This window comes from Lathamus discolor, chromosome 4 (genome assembly GCF_037157495.1).
Source record: "Lathamus discolor isolate bLatDis1 chromosome 4, bLatDis1.hap1, whole genome shotgun sequence".
Classification (NCBI taxonomy): domain Eukaryota; kingdom Metazoa; phylum Chordata; class Aves; order Psittaciformes; family Psittacidae; genus Lathamus; species Lathamus discolor.
This window is the reverse complement of record NC_088887.1, coordinates 7,395,244-7,419,540: the sequence shown is the minus strand read 5'-3', so window position 1 is coordinate 7,419,540 and position 24,297 is coordinate 7,395,244. Positions and strand designations below refer to the sequence as shown.

The following is a 24,297-nucleotide window of genomic DNA, read 5'->3' as shown; positions in this document are numbered from 1 at the left end:
ATTCCTAATGTTTAATGTAGGCTTGGAAACAGGAGCAGGAGCAATTACGAGAGCAAGAACTTACAGATGAAAAGAAAAGAAGAAAAGAAACTCTGGGAGGTAAAAAGAAAGGACAGGAGGTAATACATGAAGAAAGTAAAGGTTCCAACAAGAAGTTTTCGCAAGAGAAGTTTAAAGAAGAGTCAGCAAAAGCTGAGGAGGATCCCAGCATCCCAGAACCACATTCTGAGAAAGTTTATAAGGTAAGGAGTTAGGAAAGTGCTAACTATTTATATATATATAGTCAAGATTACAGCAAAGCTATTATCCATTGGGACATTGTAGTTCAGGGCAAATTAAGCCTACTAGGTCTTGTTTAACTCCACTGTTGCAACAGCTCCTTTCCTAAAATTTTTGGAAAGCAGTTGCCAATGCTTGAGATTATACTACACAAGATTATTTAATTAACTTTTGTGGGGTTTAGAGTATATGATATGAACACAAAGATAAGTTGATCATGTTCATGTGCCCATGGAAAATATATTTATGGGACGAATTTTGCCTAAAAATGTGACTTCCATGGGAGCGGGTGGGAAGGGGGAACATAAAGACCTGTTCTAACACCCATATTCTTCAGGGACTGCTAGACTTACTTGAAGCTTTGGCTGTTCATATTGGAAGTCAAGGAGGAGGAGTTAACTGTTTCTTCCATTTTCTGTTTCAAAATTCGTTCTTGGAGTGCCCTAATACAAAGTATTCCACCTGCTATACTAACAGAGGGGTATTTTTTACAGAGGGAACTCCTCACTAGTTTTGTCCAGTTTTTAAGCTGTTTGCACTGCTTTTTAATTGCAGAGTCTACGCCTTGCATCCAATACTTACATATGTCACTATATTTTAGTCTGAACTTCAAACTCAGAGGTACATAGTATTTCAATCTGAACTTGAGTACACTCACCTAATTTTTGCCAATTTGTGGCTCTTTAGAAGGCACATCAATCTCAGGATCAGATTTACAGTGTCTGAATTCCCAAATCTAGAGGGTGGAAAGTTGAATCTTTATCTGCCCTTTTTCTGATCCTATTGTACTTTGTCTCTTTGTACTTAGCCAGAATTTTGCTTTCCCTTCTATTATGTGTTAGCCACCAGACTACTTGCTAGTCTTCAGCTTCCATGAAGGCACCATACCACTGAAGGACCAGATTCTGCTCTCATGTGGAACAGGTTACTTCATCTAGTATCTGAGAAAGTGTTTGGGTATGAGAATAGCATGCTATGTATTTGCTAAAGTCATTATTACATTAGTTAAATATCTAAGCAAAAAAAAATGTTAACCAGAACAGTGGGACGCTGATGATCTGACCTTCATTTACCTCTTTCATGGTTTCTGCCTTTCTCATTTACGCATAATTGAAAACTTGGTTTTCCAGTTTCTTGGTTACAATATGGGGGAAGATGTCATTCAAGTATCAGGAACCACTCAGTATCTTTTCCCGTCTGATGGAGGACAGATTCAAGTAGAGAAGATAGAGTTTGTAAAAGGTGACTTGTTAATTCTTTATGCTGTGCTTTGACTCAGTTACTGACTGATGGTATAGTTTCTTAATCCATAAATGCTTTTTCATGTCTCAGTAGTAGAAATTCAGTAAAGACATTGTGAGGGTACCAGTAGTTCCGTTTCAGCCTCTTATCACTACTAGTGTTTACATTTTTTGTGGCATCTTAGCAACTGATAGATAAATAAAGTACCAGAAAATTAGAAATGGAGAAAAAAAATCAGTTTGTATTTATCTCTTCAGTGGCAGCCAATGCATGATATTTCAAGAATGCACGTTCCAATAATTTGTCCTGTCAAATGCAGTGTACCTAAGCAAGAGGGTTATTCTGCTGTCTCTCAGATCTGATTGTCAGGAAGCTTTTGAATTTTTGGGCTAAGCTCAGTGTTAACCTTTATTTTGTCTTCTTGGTCTGCTGCTGGGCAATGCAGTCCACTTCTGAGCAATTTTTTTCTTTGTGTGCGTTAGAGTTGCAGGTGCAGGGCTGTTCTGAAGCCTGGTGGGAGCAATAACAGGATTCTGTTGCTTTGCAGGTCTAACCTTGGTAAAGGTGAGAGTGATAAAAGACAACCACAATTTCTTCATTCATATCACAGATCCCAAGAAAGACTTAAAAGAAATCGAAATGCAAGGAATTAATGAAGAACAGAAAATGAGATCAGGTTAGTGGATTGGCATTACTGATACAAAGAATCTAATAGTCTGACATATTTTGTAATTGCATGCAAACCTTATCAACTAATAGAAAATAAATTTCTACTAATGGCAGAGAGTAAATAAGATCAGTGTTGTGTAAATAGAAGTAGAAATCCAGTTGGCTGAATTAAGCGCCATAGACAGATCTTACCAAGACATAGAAGCACAGTACAGGGCAATAGGCACAAACCAGCCTCTTTTACAAAGCAAGGAAATCAATGAAAAAAGTCACCATTCCTTTAAAAAGAGTTTTCTTCTTTAGTGGAAGTCTCCTTCAGATCTTAATATGGCCTGGGAAAGCCTAAGAAGATGCAGACTAAATCATGTCCATTGTGACCAGAATAAATGTCTGCTGTTTAAAAGGAAGACTTCCCCCTTTGAACATGACCTCCTTTGTGGGTCAGATGAACACAGCATTAGTGCCTCCTCAAGACCTGTGCTGTGGAAACAGATCTTTCTGCAGTTCAGCAGCTTCTGCTGCTGGTTCATATTTTGCTAATGCTCCAAAAGCATGGAATCCAAATACTTTCTGAAACCAGGTATTTCCAAGAAGGAGGCAAGTCTGTAACAATTTATATGTTTGCCAAAAGCACTATGGAATTGCTTTCACTGAACTGAAGAGTATTGGAAAAGTGTAACTTTCAGTAGGTGTTCAATCTTCATCAGTTATAGAGAGCATCCTGTTCTCGCTCCTCTCATTGGCTTCAGCTACCACCAGTGATGTAATTACAGGTCATCTGAATAGAAAATTTGCATCGCTTCTACAGGAGATGTTTCTTATCTGCCTTTCTGAAAGTAGACCTGTATCATTCTGGGGAATGCCAAATGGTACTTCCACTCACCAGTGTGCTAGCATCTGAGGCAAGTTGTATTCCCTTGGCATGAGTGGGAGGCTTTCCTCCTGTGTAAACAGAAGGAACTCTTAGAAAGGCAGTAGGGCAGAGAAGAATCAATCCACTGTGGTACTTGGCAGTGGCTGAATGGTAGCATGGTAAGTTTTTTAATGTAGTCAAAATAGCAATACAGCATTCCGCAGGGGTAGTCACCAATGAACATTGCAATGACAGACAGTAAGTAGAAGCAGGCAAGGTCTAAACACATGTGTCTTGTTGATGAAAGACCTTGGGGATGGCTAAGTGTTGAGTACCTTCCTTAACCTTCTTTTGTAGGCTTCTCTGCTGCTCCTCACAGTTTTAAGAAGCTGTTCCCGGTATTGGAAATCCCTAGCTAATTAGAATGCAATTTCTAGATGGAAAATCACAGCTGTATTACACAAAACTGACTTATATACTACTCTGTGTTATATATACATACACACGCATATATATGTGTGTATATATATATATACATAAAGCTTTCTCATCCTACATTAATCTATTTTACAGGCTAATCATCCACATGGAGGAGCCCCTGTTCACACCAGTCCACACCAGTCATTGGTTTGCAGGTCAGGTGGTTCTGGTATGTGTTGCTATCTATAAAATTAATTTCAGTTTTTCTTTAAAAGGAAAATTGGAAAACCAGAAGCAAGCTGTGAGCAAGTTTGGATCTTTTTCAGCCACCTTGGAAAATGGAATCCAGCTGTCCCTGAGCTATTACGGACCTACAGGGAAGACAGCAGGTAAAGAAAGCAAATAAAAGTGGATATTTGAGAACCATAGAGGGAAATCTTTTCTTTTTATTTACTTAATTTCTTTTTCTTCATCCACTCCTTCCTTACCCCAGTAATTTGTCGCATGCAATTGTGCCTTTCTCAGCAGCTGTTACTACATGGTGGGGAGTTTTAGCAAGGCTCAAGATGAGATGACATCGTCAAGAATATTCTGTGATTTGAATTTCAAAACAGAGAGAGGTCTCAGTGATTTTTTGCTTCCTGTGAAAACAGAGCAGTGCAGGGAGAAACTTACAAGTATTGTTATTAAGTAGCCCAGCAAAATCAGCCAATTCATTTGAGCCAAAGCAAATGTGAATTGCCGAGGTGTCTCCTTGGTTTTCCAAGAAATAATATTTTTGTAAAGTTACAGAGGTGATTATGGAACTTTCATTTGACATGAGGAGTTGGACTTTAGGTTACAGTTGTGCAGACATAAGGAGGGATTTCTTTCAGCCCTTCAATAAACACATTCAGCAACTGGAAGCAATTGCTTCACAAAACCACAGTGAAAATAGCATCTGCTTTTACCAAGAGCTTTTTGTTTCCATTACATTTGAAAGACTACTGAAACCATCATAAGGATAAAAATGAAACCTTCTTCTGAGTAGAAAATAATCCCAGCATTTTACAGCTCTTAAAATCTGAAAACATTTAATTGGCTGCATCTTTGTGTGGACTGTGGGAAACCATTCAACTGTACACTCAGTTTTAATCCTTAAAATGCACTTTACAAACTAATTACTAAAAAAGAACTTTTAAAACTTGGGCCAACAGAGCATTTACAAGGTAGTGGACTGTGAAAACTTGTATTTTGGCATAGAAAGCAAGATGTGACTAATTAAAAATGTCAGCTGGGATGTTCTGGCTTTCTCACATCTACATGTTCTCACATATACCGTGTGCATCCTATTCTACATCAGAATAATCCTTGCCATGTTGAGCTTTAGTGCAGCACTGCTGACTGACATTTTTTTGATTGCAGTTTTATTGCAATCACTTGCTTATGCCTAATTCCTTTCGTGGGTATTTGTATCATAGAATAGTTAGGGTTGGAAAGGACCTTAAGGTCATGTAGTTCCAACCATAAGTGTTCAGAAAAATTCTGACCAGAAATACTCATATGCCATCCATCCCTAATGTAGAGCAGTATGCCGTGTGATCCAGAGTTTCTCTCCACTGAGTGGTTACATTGGGTGCAAATTGCTTATTTTCCCTGCATTACAAAAGTTTCTGGAACCTCTTTAATGCTCATTTTTCTTCCTGCTTTTCTCATTTTCTCTCTTACATCTTCCTTTAGGGAAGCTAAGATGACAAAATGCCTCAGACTGTTTGCAGCTTCATGCATCTTTTATTTCTTGGTTAAATGTTAGTATTTGTTGAAGTTCTGAATGAGCCTTTGTTTTCTCTAGCATGACCGATATCTAACTTCAGACCGCCTTACAGCCAGGTTTGTAAGTAAGCTCCTCACTGCTTTGTGAAGCTGGCACTGCTTGAGCACCTGCAGGGCTTTCACCCCTGGGTACTACAGCACCTTTGCACTTGCTCTTTGTGCTTTGTGAAAATTATGAGAGTACAATTCCAAGTGTTAGAAATCTGCATGTCTGTGCAGGAGGAAGGAAACCTTCAGATTCCTGAAGACACTTTTCCTGAGTTTCAACAATATGCTTTTTCACTGTTATTCTCTGACACTGTGTTCTCTTTTTTCAGGGCAATCAGAGTAAAGGGGTAGGTGAAATTCCCTTAGGGGTCAAGAGCCTATAATAGCTTTGGTTCCTTAATTCAGCACTCTGTGAAGTAGTGTCATCTGAACCTGAGCATGCTCTATTTCACAGCATGGGTACCTGTGAATGGTAACTCCTCTGCTACGTATAGGAACGTGCTTATGCACAGTTTGCAGTGTTCACATAGATATTTATACTCACCTGACAAGATGGACTACATTCACTGATGATTTTATTGTACATTTGCCTCAGAATGCTTCGTTTAATCTATCCTAATTCTCTGTGGAGCACTAGCTCTGTCCAAGCTTATTAGTCAGCTGATTCTTCTCACCATGCACCTGGAGATGGGTGCTACTGCTTGTTTCTTGCATGGCCATGCTGTCTCAAATACATGTATCAGAACAGACTCCATGGAGAATTTTAAACTTTCCTTTTCTATATAATTAGCTTAGACTTTATCTCTAGATTATTACGAAAGAAACAGATTTGTTCTCGTTTCCTCAGACTTCCAAGAAGCCATAAAAGTCACACAGCATAATTTCAGTGCAGGAAAGCAGAGCCACCTAACAAAGCACCAGACTCTCATACACCAGCTAATGAAAATGGGGATTTCAAAAATCTTTGTGGTGATCTAAATTTCCCTTTCACACTAAAGGTCATGGATATATTCCAATATCTCTGTGTTTCCCTAATTCTGGCACCTAGACAAATACTGAGATTGAAGGCTTAAATACTGAGGTGGAATGCTTGTTATCCAAGTCAAAATAGGAGTTTATCACCAGATGATAATAGTTTCTTCTAGCCTTAGAATCTTAGGTTTTGGGTCACTTTTTCATTTGCCAGAAATGTAGAATCATCCATAAGGAAAATGTGCAGAGCTAAAACGATCTATGTCAAAACCTTTCTGGAAACAGTAGACATAGTAGCACTCAGGCCTACCTTCTAAATATTTTAGCCAAAAATATACTAACACTTCATCTGCATTAGAGAAAACGCTATTATGTCACACCAGAATGGTTCCATTATCATGCTTCCAGATGCATTTCTTTCCTTCTTTGCCTGAATGTGAGATCTGGATGGCAATTTGTCAATGAGTTAACTTTTCCCTGCCTGATGTAACACTTTTCGTATTAAATAATACTGTTCATTGGAGGAAGCAGAATTAAAATGTAATTTTACCAAAACAAACAAAACCAAGTATTTTTGGAAGTCTTCCTAAGGACACTCTTAAAATGACTGACTTGTTAAACTTCATAGTTCGCAGCAACTACTAAGCAAATCAGGCTTGCTTTACTTATTTTTAAAAGGCTTTCAAAAGTGGTTTCTGAGATCACTGTGTTTTGCTCACTGGTGTTTTCAGTTCTTATCTGTATAGGTATGGTTAAGATGTGGGTAATAAGTTGCTCCATCTGCAGTAACATGTTCTCCAAAACAGAAGAATTGTGATTTGTTGGTTTGGGACTGAGGCTGCCTTGAAGCAAGAAAAGATGGCTCAAAAAAGTTCTTTCAGAAAAGCATGAAGGTTAGGGCTGGCTGGGTTCTTTGATGGAAGAGAAATGTCAGCTCATTGAAACAAAAATGTTTACAGAATATCTTTGTATTCATTTCATTTTCGAGAAACTATTTTGGAAAGCAACATGGCTACATCCTGTCATGCTTAGCAGGCTGCCCTATGCTTGGCCTTTTAAGAATTGGGAGAGTCTTACCAAGTCTAGATCATCAGAATCTTTCTGAATCGCTATAGCAAAACAGAGCTATGTAGTGAAAAACTGCAGGAATCAGTCTGTTCTGGATCAGCCCATGATAAAGCATAACAACAGTGACCGCTACCTAGATACTAGACTCAGAATGTCTCTACCTGTGTTAGAGTTCTGGAGGTAAGAGAGTCTTAAATGCTGTCTTTTCTATTTTTGAAAGACAAGTGATGACCTGTGGGACACAGTAATTTCAAGATGTTTTTTAGGCTGACAAGTAGTCAGTCTATGCAATAATGAATAATTTAATATATTCAGTTCCTCTATCTGAAATAATCAACACCCTCACCGAGGTTATTGTTTCTAAGGTAAAATTTAGTGTACAGAATATTGTTAAAAAGTAAACTGTGGCCATCTATATTTATGAAACTTACTTACATTAAAAGTATTGTCTTTCTCTTCCTTAGATGATGAAATGGATCCTGTCTTAGCAAGAATTCTGAACATCCCATCTGTTCATATTCCAACCATAGTTTCTTCTGTTACATCACCTTCAGGAAAAAAAGATAAGCCCATCAAAAAATCAGGAAAATCTCAGCCATCTGCAAAAGCAAATAGCAAAACAGGCCCTCCACCTCCTGGGGATCTGGTGAAGCATGAAGAAGAAAAGGTGAGAGATTACACATGATCCAATGAAAACAGAAAAGAAATGACAAAAAATCAAATACATAAACTTACAAAACAGAAACAGATTCTTCTCAGAGGGACTTGAACTGTGCCTTCACAAGTTCCTAATTATTTATGGTGCTTCTAAGGATACATTTTACTCATCCAGTTGTTCTCAGATATACATATTGGCAGCTTGCCTTTATGATTTTATGTGTAAATCATAGAATCACAGACTCTTTTGGTATGAAGGGACCTTAAGACCATCCAGTTCCAACCCCCTCCCATGGGCAGGGATGCCTCACACTAGACCATATCACGCAAGACTCTGTCCACCCTGGCCTTGAACACTGTCAGGGATGGAGCATTTGCCACTTCTCTGGGCAACCTGTTCCAGTGCCTCAGCACTCTCAGAGTAAAGAACTTCTTCCTTATATCTAACCTGAACTAGGGTTAAATGCAGTGCAGGTTTATTAGAAAAAAGAGGTAGCTTCCATTACAAAGCAAATGAGAGGAGAGAGTAATAAGACAAGAATGAGTACAAACTGAGAGTTGCAAGAATAGACTTGGAAGACTCTAAACACAATGTACCTATGCTGCTTCCATAATACCTAGTGGATGAAGTAAGGTTTCAACATATATTCTGCCCATATCCACAGAAAGACCTGCTTGCCTAATTTCAACAAGCTTAGTTACGTATTTAAAGGGCATGAGCATGGAAAGTGAGCAAGGGGTTGCCAAACAGCACTCAGCGTAATATACAGCAATTGTATGGCAAAAATGACCCCTATGCAAACAAATGCCCTGCCATTAGAATTCTGTCTGGAGGACATCTGAGTTCCTCCTCTTCTTCCAAAAGGCTTTTTACTACTTGGTTTAGGATGTCTTTGACAGAGACTATCATTAGTGCATGCAGCACCCTCTCTGTGAGTATTGTGCAAGTATTTTGGAGGACAGGATCAGAATCTAAAGCAAGCTAGAGAAATTCACATGGACATGGTCTGTAAAATAGGATGCGATTTAATATATCTACAGAATGGGTAACAGCTCTATCACTAACAGTTCCACAAAGGTCTGAGAGTGGGAATGGATCCCAAGCTGTACATAAGTCAACAATGCCATCTTGCTGTGAGAAGGGCAAAGACCACATTGAGGTGAATAAACAGGAGTACAGCATGCTAAATACATTAAGTTATTTTCCATTCAGGGCAGGTAGGGCTTCAGCTGAAGTATTGTGTCCAGTTACGGATATTGCACTGCAAGAATATGAGCCACACTGAAGAGTTTTTAGAAAAGCACCAAGAAAAAACTGGTCTAGAAAAACTTGATGGGTAGGGAAAGATAAATGACTTAGTTTGGGTTTGTTTGATCAAGAGTAGAAAGACAGAATAGCCTTCTGTAAAGAGCTAAAGGGACACCATCATTTCTTCTGCTAGCCCATGTCATCAGAAGAAATTATCAGAAATAAACTAATTTTCTGCAAGAGAGATTCAGGCTAATCTGTAAGAAAATGTCAGTAAGGTTAGCCAAGGTAAAGTACTCGAATAGTTTGCTGGGAGACCTTCAGCCCTAGAAGTTTTTAGGATAGGTGGCAAAACATCTGTCAATTTTTTCCTTATATTCATATTCCTAAAAATGAAGAATATGGGGTAATCCCAGGACAAGTTCTCTCTGTTACTTCTGTCTGCAACCCTGAACCGTTTTCACCTGATGACTACTGGCATAGTGTAGTTCATTGTAACATAGGTTTTGAGGGGGATGGTGTCAAAGGGTCCATTATATGTTTTCCTGATGTTCTAGGGTCTTCAGATGTTCCTTAGGTCAGCCTCATCTTTTCTAGTCACCAGAAGAGTTTCCACTACAGAGCAATGCAAAGAGCATTCCATGTTTTGACTGCCAAACATTCCTTCCTGTTCCTTTCTCAAGTCAGTGCTGTATTTGCAGCAGACTGAAGTAGTGCTCTACTTACCTTTTGTGCTCTTTTAATGATTATAGGTAAAATAATGGATATGCAACTTCAAAATTATTTCTCTTCTGCTTCACATTATCCATTTGTTGTCATCTGGACACTCTGCATAAGATAACACAGTGACCCAGCAAAATGAATAAAGTTAGTAGTGGTTGTTCTTCAAGGGTTAGTGAAGAGGAATGAAAGAAGATAGTACAACCAAAGCAAATAAGCTAATGTTTCCACTTCAGAAGCTGTAAACTCTCAAAATGTTAAAAATGAGTGGTAGAAAGCACTTTAATATTTTGTAACAACTGAAATCTGTAGTCTGTTATTTTTCTTCATTCTTTTAAAGTGTGGAATTGCCCTGAGTTCAGCACTAGCAGTCATTTTTCTCCTTCTTAGTAGCTGGTGCGGGGCTGTGGTTTTGACTTTCAGCCTGGGAACAATGCTGATAACACCGATGTTTTTAGTTATTGCTAAGTAATGTTTATTCCAACCAAGGACTTTGAGTCTCATGCTCTGCCAGGGAGGAGGGGAAGCCGGGAGGAAGCAGAGACAGGACACTTGACCCAGACTTGCCAAAGGGATATTCCATACCACAGCACGTCATGCCCAGTATATAAACTGGGGGCTGTTACCCAGAAGGTAGATCACTGCTCGGGTTGAGCTGGGTATCAGTTGGCGTGTGGTGAGCGGTTGTATTCTCTTCACTTGCTATTTCCCTTATGATTATTATTATTATTGGTGGTGGTAGCAGCAGTGGTTTGTGTTATACCTTAGTTACTGGACTGCTCTTACCTCAACCCATGGGAGTTACATTCTTTTGATTCTCCTCTCCATCCGTCCAGGAGAAGGGTGGGGGAAGAAAGGGGGGAGTGAGCAAGTGGCTGCATGGCTCTAAGTTACTGGCTGGGCTTAAAGCGTGACATAAATAAAACTAATTTATGTTTCTGTAGATAGAAGTGGAAGAATCAGTTTCTCCAACACAAGTGACGTCCGATGCTCCTGCTTTCCCAGGTTTGAACGTCTCCTGTCCTAATGGACTAGTAGTAACTTTCCTTGGAGGAAGTTTTGGAGGTTAGTTTTCTGAGCCACTGCAGAGTAAGGAATTTAAACCAAGTTAAAATTACAGAAGAAAATAGTTTCTGCCTTGATGGGTTTAGATGTAACAGTATGACCAGTTTAATGTCTCGGATTGCTAAGTCTCTCATAATGTCTATTTAATGGTATTTGCAACATAAATAATATGTTTCAATTCAAACAAAAATAAAATCTAGAATTGCAAGTTATTTCACATAACAGATTGGGGGCAGGGAAACAGCAATCCTAAAAAGCACATGGGAGTCATGTCAAATAATCAGTTGAATATGCATGTATACTGGAATACAGAAAAATACACCAATTCATATTTCATAAATGCATATATATATACATATATATATGAATGGAAGCCAGATGTCATTTAATACCTATATACAACAAATCTGTCCTGCCCAGGCTGTATTGGACATGTTGACTATGTGAAAATAGATCAGCACAACTTCAGAGGTAGCCATGTCCAGGAATAAAACAGATTTATCACACACACACCAAGTAGATGCCAGTAGTAATTCCTATTACCTGTAATATCCTATGTGTGAGCTGTTGCATAAAACTTGACAGAGTCATTTGTCTTCCTGGCAACTGATGAAACAACATACCTCTTAAGAATCAGCCAAGCGGTAAGACCAGTGCATATAAATTAACAAAAAATAAGGCATTCATATTAAATAGCATTAATCAATATAATATGGTACACAAGGATCCAGCACAAACTTATAACCATGTGAGAGAGGAATGTCTGGATTATATTTGGAGGGCCACGTTGATCTGAACTGCTAATAAAAGCTTCCCTCATTTTTCTTCTCAGACATCTTTTCCCTTTTTATGTCAAAATCATAGAAACGTAGAACAGTCTACCTTGGAAGATCATCTAGTCCAACCTTTTGTAGAAAAGGGAGCCTAGATGAGATTACGTAGCACCCTGTCCCATCGCATCTTGAAAACCTATGGCAGTGGGGTCTCTACCACAACCCCAGGGAGACTGATCCAGTGAATTATTGTTCTCACTGTGAAAAATTTTGTTCTTATATCAAGATGAGACATCTCTTGGTGCAACTTGTACCCATAGCCCTTTGTCTTCTCCATGTGGCTCCTTATGAAGAGAGAGCCTCCGTCCTCTTTGTAGCCACCCTTTAAGTACTAGAATACTGTGAAGAGGTCCTGTCTGAGCCTTCTCCAGGGAGACGGGACCCAAGTCCTTCACCCTTTCCTCATAGGACGGGTTCTCCAGCCCTTCTATCATCTCTGTGACCCTCCCTTGGACCCTGTCCAGTCTCTGCATTTTTCTTGAGTTGTGGAGGCCAGAACTGGACACAGTACTTCATGTGCAGCTTGACAAGTGCTGGATAGAGTGAGATGATCACATCTCTGTCTCCGCTAGTAAAGTCCCTACAGATGCCGCCAGCTTGCCAGATTTTTCCAGTTTAGGGTAAATGTATTCTGATGAGTCTGGTATGAAGTAAAGAAGATGCAGAGGGTTTTCGAGTGTACATAGTTTGGCAAGGAGCATAAATTGAAATGTTGAATAGTTGAGGTTAACAGCAAATACAGACTCATCCATGTCATCTTGTGACAAATCTACCATAATTGTACTCATTCATATACTCAAACATTGCCATAAATTAATCTAAAAACCTTATTTATTCTAGTAGACAAAATATCTAATTTCATTTTCCATACAAACTCAAGCTTGGTGAAACTCGGGAAGTTTTTTCGTCTTTATAGGCAGTTAGGAAATTCCTCTCACCTAATGTCAGTCTTTCAAAAGTTCAGCATCCATAATAAATCCATCTTCAAATTTCCCATGTTTTCTTTTGAAAAACGCCTTCCACAGGAGGATGTTTTTGAGTTTCTGGGGAGACGACTGCTTTGAATTGTTCTTTGGAAAACAGAGTCTGTCACTTACTCTGTGGATTAGCAAGGAAGCCAAGGAGGGTTAATCTTACTTCCCTAAAGTTGCATAATTTCTGTAGAAACCATGATGCTGGGTGTTTAGCACTGTTTGAATATGCTGTGCAGTATTAAGTAATTCAGAATTTGATTTCATGTTTGAAAGGTGAAGCCACTGCAGCTGAAGTTGAGAAAGAGGTGGTAAAGGAAAGGGAGGCCAAAGCAAATGAAGACAAGGAAGAGGAGGCCGAGGCAAACAAAGCAAAGGAGAGAGAGGTTATGGATACTGGAGAGGAGAAGAAACATGAGGTTACAAAGGGTGAAATAAAGCATGAAGACACTGAAAGAGAACAGGACAAGGAGACCACCTGGGAAATTCTGGTTAGGCAGAGTTATCCCCAAAAGGTAAAGAACTCTCATCTATATACATCTGTGGCAAGGCAAGCAGAACAAGAGGTGTCGAGAGTCATCACCAGTCAAGGAACTGTAATAAAGTACCTGATGGATGGATCTACCCAGGTAGGTTTAATGGAATTAATTGAAAGCAGCCTGTGTGCAATTACCCTTAAACTTGCGCTTGTCAACCGAGATAGAGAATTGTCCAGTTTGTAGTTGAAGGAGTTAAGTAACCACTGAGTTACGCTGCCATGTCAAGACATGCTTTTGGCTTTGTTCAGAATCAGAACTTAAGGCACATAGGGAATTCTAATGATGAAAATTTTAGGCATGTGAAGATTTTAGGCAACTTTGGGATTGGGAAATGCCTAAATATGGTTTTGAGGACTACATTGCTGATCAGTAAATGTAACTCTTGAGATGTTTCTTTATGTTGTCTGTTTGTTTTGTACATTGTACCTTCTCCCTAGAACATCTATATTGATTTGAAAATTAATTCAGAGACAGTTGGGGCAATTCTAGACTTTGTCCGCCACACAGGGAACATGCATATCAAGATTCGAGTGTTAATGGACAATAGATCTCAGAGAACAGTTGCAATAGAAAGAACTATGACTTCTTTTTGTTAGCTCTCCTGATGGCTAAAAAGTTAACAGTAATCTTAGACGTGTGGAATACCTGAATATTGATCAATATGGTGATACAGATGCATTACCACTGCTACAAAGAAAAAAGTCAACTTTAGACCACTAAAATAGTCAAAGAATAATCTTTACTGTTTTGTTTTATAATGCCTATTTGTCATTATAAAAGTAAGACACTATATACGTGAACTGCAGCAATTAGCATTCCTTTGGGCAATGATTAATGGGATTAATTCCTCTTCTCTGCCCTCTCCCATTCCCTCTACTCCTTTCCTCTCTTCTCCCCTTCCCCTCCCTTCCCCTCTTCTTCCCTTCCTCTCCCTTCCCCTCTTCTCCCCTCCTCTGCTTTTTGGGGGAGCTTCTTTATTTTTGTATTCATTTTGAGAGTTTTTACTTTCCCCCCCTGTCACCCACAATATTCCAGTGGCTATTTCATTTTGCAGCACATTCTTTTGAGACTTTCTATTGGTGTTTGCAGTGGTATTAACCTCTAGTATATCCTTGATTTCTGCAGATTCTGTTTGCTGATGGCACAGTGAGTAGGAGTCCTGATTCTGGCCCTGTCCTACCAGCACCTGCTGTTCCAGATGACATGCAACTGTTACCGGAATCTGATCTTTTACCTGAGACCAGCACTAAGAAAGGTAATATTTCCATTGTTTTGGATAGATTTAAAGTTAGAAAGGCTGATGATACTTAATAAAGGGTATCTTTCTTTAGTCTGAAAATTCTACTAGTACAAATCTATCTGTACTCCACTGCTGCGCACTGCTGAATTGATACCTCCATAGCAAATAATTTTTCTTCTACTCTGGATTTTTTCTTTTAGCATGCTAGGACTCTAATAAGTAAACGTTTGTGTAAGAAATACATTAGTACCAAAATGACTCAACACAAAGCCTTTTAAAAGAAATCCTTGTAACTACAGTCTTGTGAAATCCTTCCTTAAGTGTTACATGGTCTTTAGCCTTGGTGTTGAGAAAGGCTTCTTTCATGGAGGACTTTTAGTGTATTTTTCTTTCTCATTGTATGTATTTTAAAGCAACAACTGTTATAAGGCAACTTAGCAATTGGTCGTATGGACTTGTGATCTATGCCAGTAGAACCATTCTTACCTTATTTTGTTTGACTGAGAAAGAACCTAATAAAAGTCTGCTTTATACCTCAGAGTGTAGTTCAGAACCACCATCAGTGCTACTCGGTGCACAGAATAATTATGATCCATCATAATATTAACTTAAAATCTATTGGAAGTATGTGAATAAAAATTGCTGACAAAGAGAAAGGTCTCTCAGAAAGAGACTTTCTGAGTTATCAAATCCAGCCCTTGTTCTTAGGATATTCCTTAGGATAAGTGGTTGGATGTTTGAGAACGTCTCTGATGAGCCATCTTCTAAGTCTCATTGTCTGTGGCCAGTATATATCCTTTACTCATGATTGCTTTCCCATACACACTTTTAATCTCCACTGCTTAGTCTTGACAAATTTATAGTGAACACTATACCCTTAATCTAAGTTTCTTATTTCAAAATATGGGAAACTGGAGTTCTCCATCACATTCTTAATATGATCACTACACTCTCCAGTTCCTTTTCACAAAGGAGTCTCCCTCCGTTTTCTTCTGGTGCACCACAGGATTGTGTTTCTTTTTTTTGTTAGCGTATTTTCACACTGATAACTTGTAATCATTCTGTATGGATGATTCCTCCAGGTCTTTCTTTTATTCTACTGTTGCAGACATGTGTAAAGCAGATTTTTATTCTTTTTTGTGTTAAATATCATTTATCATTTTAATAAGCTGTATCACGTTTCTCTTACTTTTATCTTCAAGCTCATGGGACACTTTCAGAAGCTTTTTTCTCTGTAATCCATTCAGATTTTCTTCTGCATTAATAGTTCCTTTCCAAAGTGAGGTCACAATCAGATGTCAGTAGCACGTTCTTCACTTTTTCTGTGTCATTAATGAACACATTAAATAAGGTTAGGTCAGGGGCACACCTTTGAATAACGGGACTTGTCATTTCCTTCCAGCCTGATACATAGTCGTTCTTTCAACTCTGTCAAAACCAATACTCACAGAATCTCTGCACTTCATTGATTTTCTTTTGCCTTAGAGAATACCAAGTCTGATACAGAAATTTTTTGTTTCAGCAGGGAAAGCCAATGACAAAACCAACAAATTACACCCAGCCAGGAATGAGTTGTTTGAAAATACAATACAGGATGTGGTTAGTTCTGAGCAAGCTGAGGTGAACCGGGCAGGAACCTGGATAACAACAACTCCATCAGGCATTCAAGTGGGCACTGAGGAAGGAAGGAGAATGGATCTGAAACCACTCTTAATCTATCAGGCAACTGACCCAGCTGATGGAACGGTATTACTATTTCTGTGTTATTATAGCATTGCCTACTAAGCTAAGAGGGCTGCCATCATACAAGTTGTAGGTTTTGGGTTTTTAACACATAGGCTATAGGCTGTGTTATTACACTGTTACTAATACAAAGGCTTTAGATTTTGTTGAAAATGTGATTCCTCAGTCTCTGAAGTAGATAAAGTAGCAATAGCTTCATCAGAATGTTATTACATAATGCCTTATGTTACTCTTGTTGCTGTTTAAACTATCACAGTGCCAAATAAATGAGTATCCCTTTTTTCTTTCAGGTTATGACTGTACGAGATGATGAAGTGATAATTGTTGAGAAGCTCGATGGAAGCAGAGTAGTAGATCATGCTGACGGTACTAGGATCATGACATCGTATAAAAACTATGAAGAACTGTTTGAACCCAAGCATGGTGAGGAAACAGGTAAAATCAGAAGGGACACACTTGTCTCTGGTCTGTCTTGTGAAGCAGATAATTGTCAAAATATATACTAAAGAAGGTTTATGCTAGTAGCCTAAATAACAAATTCACTAGGGCAGTCAAGGCTTAGTTTGCTTGGTCTTTTTTCAGCAGTATTCAGTGCAAAAGTTACATATCTTCAAACAAGAAAATTTCCTTCTTTCACGTCCCACCTTCACCATGAGACCACAGTGCTGGAGTTCTAGTATGTTCATTGCCCTCTTTTCATCTATCCTGATACTAGCAAGCAAGCTGATTTGAGACTTATCTGAAGAAGTAGAACTTCTGTTTGCCTGTAATAAGTGGGGCTAATGGTTGTCCATGTTTCTTCTGGCTGGCAGTATATTCACAGGGAGTGTTCAGGAACATCTCCCTGTGTGATTTTTTACAGCCCAGAAAGCCAACCATACTCTGGGCTGTATCAAAAGAAGTGTGACCAGCGGGTTGAAGGAGGTGATCCTGCCCCTCTGCTCTGCTCTCATGCAGTCGTGATGTCCTCAACATAAGAAGGACATGGCACTGTTGGAGCAAGTCCAGAGGAAGGCATGAGAATGATCAGGGACTAGAGCCCATATGAAGACAGGCTGAGAAAGCTGGGGCTGTTCAGCCTGGAGATAAGAATCTGCATGGAGACCTCAGAGCATCTTCCAGTATATGAAGGATGCTGGAGAGGGACTCTTCATTAGTGACTGCAGCGACAGGACAAGGGATAAAGGGTTTAAACTGAAAAAGGAGAAGTTCAGATTAGATATAAGGAAGCAGTTCTTTACTGTGACAGTGGTGAGGTGCTGGCACAGGTTGACCAGAGAAGTGGTAAATGCTCCATCCCTGGCAGTGTTCAAGGCCAGGTTGGACAGAGCCTTGAGAAAGATGGTCTAGTGCGAGTTGTCCCTGCCCATGGGAGGGGGGTGGAACTGGATGATCTTAAGGTCCTTTCCAACCCAAACCATTCTATGATTTCAAAAATCAAAACACTGACCTCGGACTGATCTGTCTATTCAACAGGAAGGCAATGGCCAGATTAACGTACCAGTGTGACTGTTTTCCAAGATTTGTGGCACTGAATAGGAATTTCTTCACATCTTAATGCCTGTAATACAAGCTCTAAGAATTTCAGTGTCTCACTGTTCTGTATTATTTCTTAGATAAACCCCCAGGAGCCACCATGAAGGAGGTGAAATATATGCAAGTAGAGAATCCTGAGTTTGCTACTGTTATAATAAACTGTGAGGATGGTACCTGTTGTACCATCTTTGGAGATGGGACACGTCTTATTGCAAAGCCACAGGGAACATATCAGGTGGGAATTATTTTCAGTTTGCGACAATGAAATTCATCTTTGTGTTACAAGTTCCCTGCCACCAGCAACTCCGACCTTGACTGTTTTAACTCCCTTTTCTATAGCCTTCACAAATCCTGTGATTCTATCTCTTTTATATTCTGCCAGTACTTAGTTGCTCACGACTGTATAGTATAGTTAAATCACAATCTTAAATTTCCCTAAGTTAAAGAAAAATATTACAAAGACTAACATCAGCCTGCCTCCTGGACCTTATCTTCTTTCTCTCCCTTCAGTCCTTCAAAACTGGATAACTCAGTGCTGAAGGTCTGAAAGCTCTCCTCTTGATTTGCATTTGTTCTTCATTTTCATGGTACCTCTGGACTGAAGATTTCACCTTTCAGGACTGAACCTCTTCTGTTTTTTGTTGTCATAGCTTTTATCCACGAAGACAGGATCCCTTTTCATCGATGAAGATTGCACAGCAGTTTATACCCATGAAATTGTCAATTTCATCAGCAAGGAAGAAGAGAAACAGCCAGGGAGATACTTTATGAAACACACTTCCAGCACTATTTGTGAAATGGTGGATACTGAAGGAAATGTTTTCAAGGTAAAATAAATGGAAGGGAACAAGTAATTTTAAGTAATTTAATCTCAGATACATCTCTCATAGTCAGCTTTAAGCCTTGTAATACTTAAAGTAGCCTAGCTAGCCAGAAGGGAACAGCTTCTGAATCAAGTCTCTGAAATGTTCTTGAGTATGTGATAGGTTTCCCTTTTATGGGATTTTCCCCTTGTTAGAGATTTCCCCCTTTTTAGCGAGACTGAAATAAAACACATGGTCTTCAGTTCATCTCATCTGTAAGCAAACCTTAATTGGCATGACTTATCAGCCCTGAAAATGAGGACATTTGCTCTTCAGAAAGTCCATAGAAACACCCTAATCTGCCTGGTAAGGCAAATGTTGTAAAAGGAATGATTCAGTCCTTAAAGTCATACTGTTTGTCCTGCGATCTTTTCACATCTAAGAGATACTTTTGAGCTAGGTTAGTGCTTAGTTTTGAGTTCCAGGAACATAATCTAAGTGTCTGTGACCTGCATACTGTTTTCGAAGTATGGTTCTAATTAAAGCTTCTGGATGTGACATCCTTAGAATATCCTTTCTGTTGTTGCAACTGTAATCATTACCAGTTTCCCATATTCCTGCAAAACAGCACTGAGGTTCCTCTGCACATACTCATTGTAACAGTGCTTAACTTGGCTGAGGAAGCAGTGCTTGTATAATCTATGATTTATTAGGGAGAGATTGACATATAGTTTGAACTGATCAACCAGAGGGATAGAAATTTCAAAGATATCAAGTTCCTATAAAGTCAGTGCAATTCAAAGCAGCATGGAAGTTGCTTTGGCGTCGGCGTCAGCACATCCTGCTTTTTCTCAGCTGATATTTAAGGGACAAAGGAAGGGGGTTGAAGAGGCTGTGGGAGCAGTTGAAGGTTTCATGGGAGCAGTAATCATAGGGGGTATGGGTGGTAGTAAGAAAGATGAGGTTTAATGCAGTATGAGGGGATGCAGACATGAAGGATAACTGTAGGGAAAACAAGTGTCATTGGTTTTGCCATTAATGAAGTATATTTTATTTACATCATCCCACTACTTTATTCTCATGACCCCATTTTCATTGGGTAAGTGCTCATGTGATGGAGAGAGTAACCATGTGGATAAAATACCTGTAACAGCTCATGGATCTAAGCTTCTCATTGTGCACAGATATGATAGGCATCCAGCTTTTGCATCCTGCCTTGCCTGCTGTTACAATCAGCTATTATCCAGTTCTCACCTTCTGCATGCTTGGTAGAGATAGCAACCAGGCACAGGTGTAATAGGATCAGTTTTCCTCTGTCCTAGTCACACCTGAGACTACAGTAAAAAAGGTGTGGGGTGGGTATGTCAGATTCAGTTAGTTCATTGACTGCCCTTTGAATCACCCTGGTTTAAACTGTATCTTCCAAAGGCATTATTATTCCTGGTTAGGTTATTATTCATTGTTAGCTACCTTATTTGTATGTTAATGACATGTTAGTTAATAATCACATATTATTTTCAAGAAGGAATATACTGTAGAAATTCACTCGGTATTATCGGAAGATAATCTGAGACTATATTTTTAAAATGAATGAATGCCTGAAAAGGGCCCCCTCTATAAATATATATATCTATAGGTAAACAGATACAAGTATATAATCTGTATCTATATCTGTATCTCTTCATATATTCACATGCATACAGATGTGTATACATATTTATTCACATTTGCCTATATACCTATATATACAGCCACACCTGTACATATGTATATGCACATATTTACATATACACACTTATATTTGTATATACACCTATATATAGTTATATATGTATGTGTTGTGTGGTCATTAAGATATTAGCACATAGACATATATACAATTACATATATATTTGTTTATATCTCTCTTTGTGTCAGTGTATATACATAGATACATATATACCCCACAGAGGTACATCAGTGGCTGAGTATACTGTTACCTGACTTGACCAGCAAGTGAGTATTTTTGTGTGAAGTTGCCTACTGATGCCTGCAGATACGTATGGTGAATGTGGAATGTAAGCATGGATGGCCCTCTTTGACAACAGACCTTGAGCATTGTTAAATGTCAGCATGTGATATTAGTGTTTATGATATGGCATGTCTTCCTAGAAGTGTTTGGTTTGCCTTTTTCACTGTGTTTTCAGTTTTCTTCTTCATCTCTTTTTCAGGTTGTTCAACATGAAATATGTTTTTTTCTGTCTCTTTCACTGAGCTAAGTCATATTAAAGTTCAACAGCAAGTTGCTGTTTTAAAAGTATCATATAACTCAAGTAATTTTATATAATTTCTATTATAGGTCATGGCTGATGGCAGCACAAATGTGTGTGTTCCTAGCATTGACTCTGATGACAAGGAGGACAGAAGTTCAGCAGCAGCACTCCAAGAAGTTAATAAACCCATCATTTATGATGAGCATGTCCCCAGGTAACCTGCAGTGGATTCCTAGGTTTACACTTCCTTCACTAGTCTGTATTTGTGCAGGGTTGGTTCGTAGATTTGTGCTCTCTATTTCCACATTTGATGTCATCATGTGGGAGTCCCATTTTCTTGATACAGTCTGATGTGTTTGGCTGGCTGTGTAGGTTCTTCATCATCAAAGCGGATGGTTCTGGAACCGAGCTCCTACGGAGCAGGGATGTACAAGAGTATCTGGCCAAGGTCTGTAGAGATCCTACTGCTGCTGTCTTGCAGGATCCTGTAGAAGAGCTTCCAGGTAGGAAACTTTTCTGACAAACTGATAACAGAAATAATTGCAAAGGTGGAGTCAGAAGTTTCAGAACTCTTTATTTGGGCAGGAAATGCCTAAAATGGTTTTCCCCATGTAGGCAAGGGCCCATGCTTCTGGTGGTGAAGCATGAGGAAGGAGCTCGCGGGAAAACACAACAGTACATAGCACCAACCACCTTGTAGTAGCAGTACAAGAAGTTACATCCAGCATGATTGCTAATCAGTGCAAAGTTAGTTGGAGATACTGTGTTTCTGTGAAATGCACTGTGGTGGTGTAAGGTCCTAAGAAAACAAAACCAAAAAAGACAAGAACATGTGCTTCCCCTGGTTACTGGGGGGGGGGAGATGATAAGGATAGTTGCTTCAAGCCATAAAGTATATTCTTCTCACAGATTTATAACGCAAGCTTGAGGAACATCTTTCCCACCTACTGCTCTTACCAGGTCTTGTACACTTTTAAATGTTACTTCTAGTCACGGTAATGACCGGTTCCCCATTGTAAAAACTTAATGAAATAATTCTGCCATGGGTAAAGAGAAAAGGGCACTGAGAGAGCAGAAAGATCCAGAAGGTGGGAAGATCAGCGAGGTGGAGAAGATACCTTCCCAGTGAAAATCCCAGTCAAGAAAACTTGCTCACAACCAGCTGTCATTTTTCATAGTAGCACATCTGCTTTTCCAGACTTCACACTCTGCCTCTCACAGTACCGGCTCTATTTGCCTTGAGAGCAAGCTTCACGATTTTGAATCATTGTGATAAAGTACCTCAGTGGTAATAGATATTTTGAAGGCCTTCTCTGAGGTAGATAATAATAGATTAAGTAGATTTTTGGGCTGGGTTGGAAAAAATATTTGTATGAACATTAAAATTAATCAGAACAATAAAACCAAATCATCTTCTAATAGAATCCATCCACTAATTAGACTGAAGTACACACACTATACAACAGCCAAGAGACAAATCAAGAAGCATAGGCAGCCTATTGTTAAAGGGTCAGAGTGTCTGAACTAGTTCAAATACTCTGTAATCACCTCAGTGATCCAATAGTATCTGTAGCCACGAGGATCACATTTTCACATGGACTTTTACTACATGATGGTAAGAGTTTTTTGCACTTAATTGAGTATATTTTTCTGGAGGTCAGAGACACTTGTCCATCATTTTTTGATTTGAACTGATTCTTGTCCATCATTTTTTGATTTGAACAAAGGGAAATCTGCCTTTCAACCACGTGTTTTAAGTATTACTGTCCTCCGCCCTTTGGCTGAAGCTTCCCCCTGGGAAATGAAAGAACCAGAGAGTATTGTTCCTCCAAATCTTCGGCCAAGGACCCGAGAGGACACATATTCTCCTCCTGAGGTATAGTTTTTCCAAATTTGTCTTTTCCTGCTTAAGCAATAGATGTTTGTCACTGTGGAATGGAGCTCTAAACAATGTGACATTGTTAAGTTTAGTTTCTTAAGCAGACCGAGCAAGGAGTAGGCTGTGTCAGGGAAAATGTAGTCACCTTGGGCTTCTTTTACACTCAGTGAGGGAATATAGTCATTTTCAGTGGAGTTCATCTTGCCAGATAAATTGGGGCCAGGAATCTACTGACTTTATTGTCTAGAGCTGTGATGGTATAAGGAGAGCATGTGCTTTTCAGATGAGACTCACATTGCCATATGTGCATTTAGCCAGTAATGTAAGTAGCCTCTTGCTCTTTTGCTTGTTCTTGTCTATGTTCAGAGGAAGATCACAGATCCCTCAGCCAGAACATATACTTGGAGGGGTCTCTGCATTGAATCCAAAGAGCAGACACACTTGTCAGTACCTGTGCGAAAATGTCCTCATAAACTGCAAATCCGTCAGCTATTCCAGTATAAGCCACTCAATGATGAACTAAGAGAGAAGCTGCAGCTTTCCCTCAAGGTAGTACAATCATATTTATTTATTCTTCCAGAGAACAAACTGGGTGACACGCAGTTCTAGTATATACCTGAGGCAAAGAAAAAAGTTTTCTACATTTGAACAATCAACATTTCATACATAAAGTGCTCTAAGAAAAGCGTATTTCTGAAGCAGCTCAACCATTCTACTTATCTCTTGTGAAACCTATTCTCTGTGTAAATACAGTACACATCAAAGATAGTACACTAACAAGCAGCATCCATGTTGTCAATATTGGTATCTGTTACTTTGCTTTTACTTTGCTTAAGTTTTGTTTCCCTTCACAAAGCCTTACAAACTTAAATCTATAAAGTTGTATAAGAATTTCTTGCCCACCATAATTCTAGAGTTAACTTGGTCACTGAGACACACTCTAGTCTTGTCTGTGTAATTGTTTTCATAAACCAGTAGAGAACATTTCCAAGGTCAAGTGTTAGTTCTGTCAGTCTCTCCATGTCTAGAAAATAGTTATGTAGCCTTCTTGACAAAGTGTGTGTCCATCCCTCATTAGTGACTTGTTCATAACAAGGTGGAAGCTATACCTCATTTGCAAGTGTTCTGAGGTGGAATCTGAAAGTTCTGCAGTTGATCCTTGTCAGAAGGTTCACAGTGTTGGTATAAAACATTGATTTCTTTAATTCACACTGGGAGGATGCTCTTAGAAGAGATTTTTGAATGAAAACCTCATTATTACTCACCAATTAGAAAAGAGCAAATTACATGTGTTCTGTAATTTATTAATTTAACACCACAGTCCCAAGCTGAGTCTCTCCATTGACCAGATCTGTTGCTGGCTATTAGAGAAAGAAGAACGCCGTTGGGTTACCTTGGGAAGGAAGAACTGCAATTACTGACACCAAGAACACTTTTGTAATAATGCTGTTAATGTGCAGTGGAAATATTCTCATTGCTCATATATCAATATTTAAGTAATGTTTTT

At 39.0% G+C, this 24,297-nt stretch overlaps 2 protein-coding genes across 2 annotated transcripts in view; both read left to right on the top strand.

Moving 5' to 3' along the window:
* The window catches only part of SPAG17 (sperm associated antigen 17), a 98,188-nt gene that overhangs the window by 57,186 nt on the left and 16,705 nt on the right, over positions 1-24,297 (top strand). The window contains exons 20-35 of the mRNA XM_065676172.1: positions 21-242; positions 1,410-1,521; positions 2,069-2,197; positions 3,739-3,852; positions 7,768-7,970; positions 10,874-10,994; positions 13,075-13,427; positions 14,463-14,592; positions 16,100-16,323; positions 16,611-16,755; positions 17,937-18,091; positions 18,507-18,683; positions 20,998-21,125; positions 21,284-21,414; positions 22,639-22,787; positions 23,157-23,339. Coding sequence (XP_065532244.1) covers positions 21-242; positions 1,410-1,521; positions 2,069-2,197; positions 3,739-3,852; positions 7,768-7,970; positions 10,874-10,994; positions 13,075-13,427; positions 14,463-14,592; positions 16,100-16,323; positions 16,611-16,755; positions 17,937-18,091; positions 18,507-18,683; positions 20,998-21,125; positions 21,284-21,414; positions 22,639-22,787; positions 23,157-23,339 — 2,676 coding nt within the window. The remainder of the gene's footprint in view (positions 1-20; positions 243-1,409; positions 1,522-2,068; positions 2,198-3,738; positions 3,853-7,767; positions 7,971-10,873; positions 10,995-13,074; positions 13,428-14,462; positions 14,593-16,099; positions 16,324-16,610; positions 16,756-17,936; positions 18,092-18,506; positions 18,684-20,997; positions 21,126-21,283; positions 21,415-22,638; positions 22,788-23,156; positions 23,340-24,297) is intronic.
* The window catches only part of NAA50 (N-alpha-acetyltransferase 50, NatE catalytic subunit), a 209,607-nt gene continuing 198,460 nt past the window's right edge, over positions 13,151-24,297 (top strand). The window contains exon 1 of the mRNA XM_065676171.1: positions 13,151-13,158. The gene's annotated coding sequence lies outside the window, so the exon portion shown is untranslated. The remainder of the gene's footprint in view (positions 13,159-24,297) is intronic.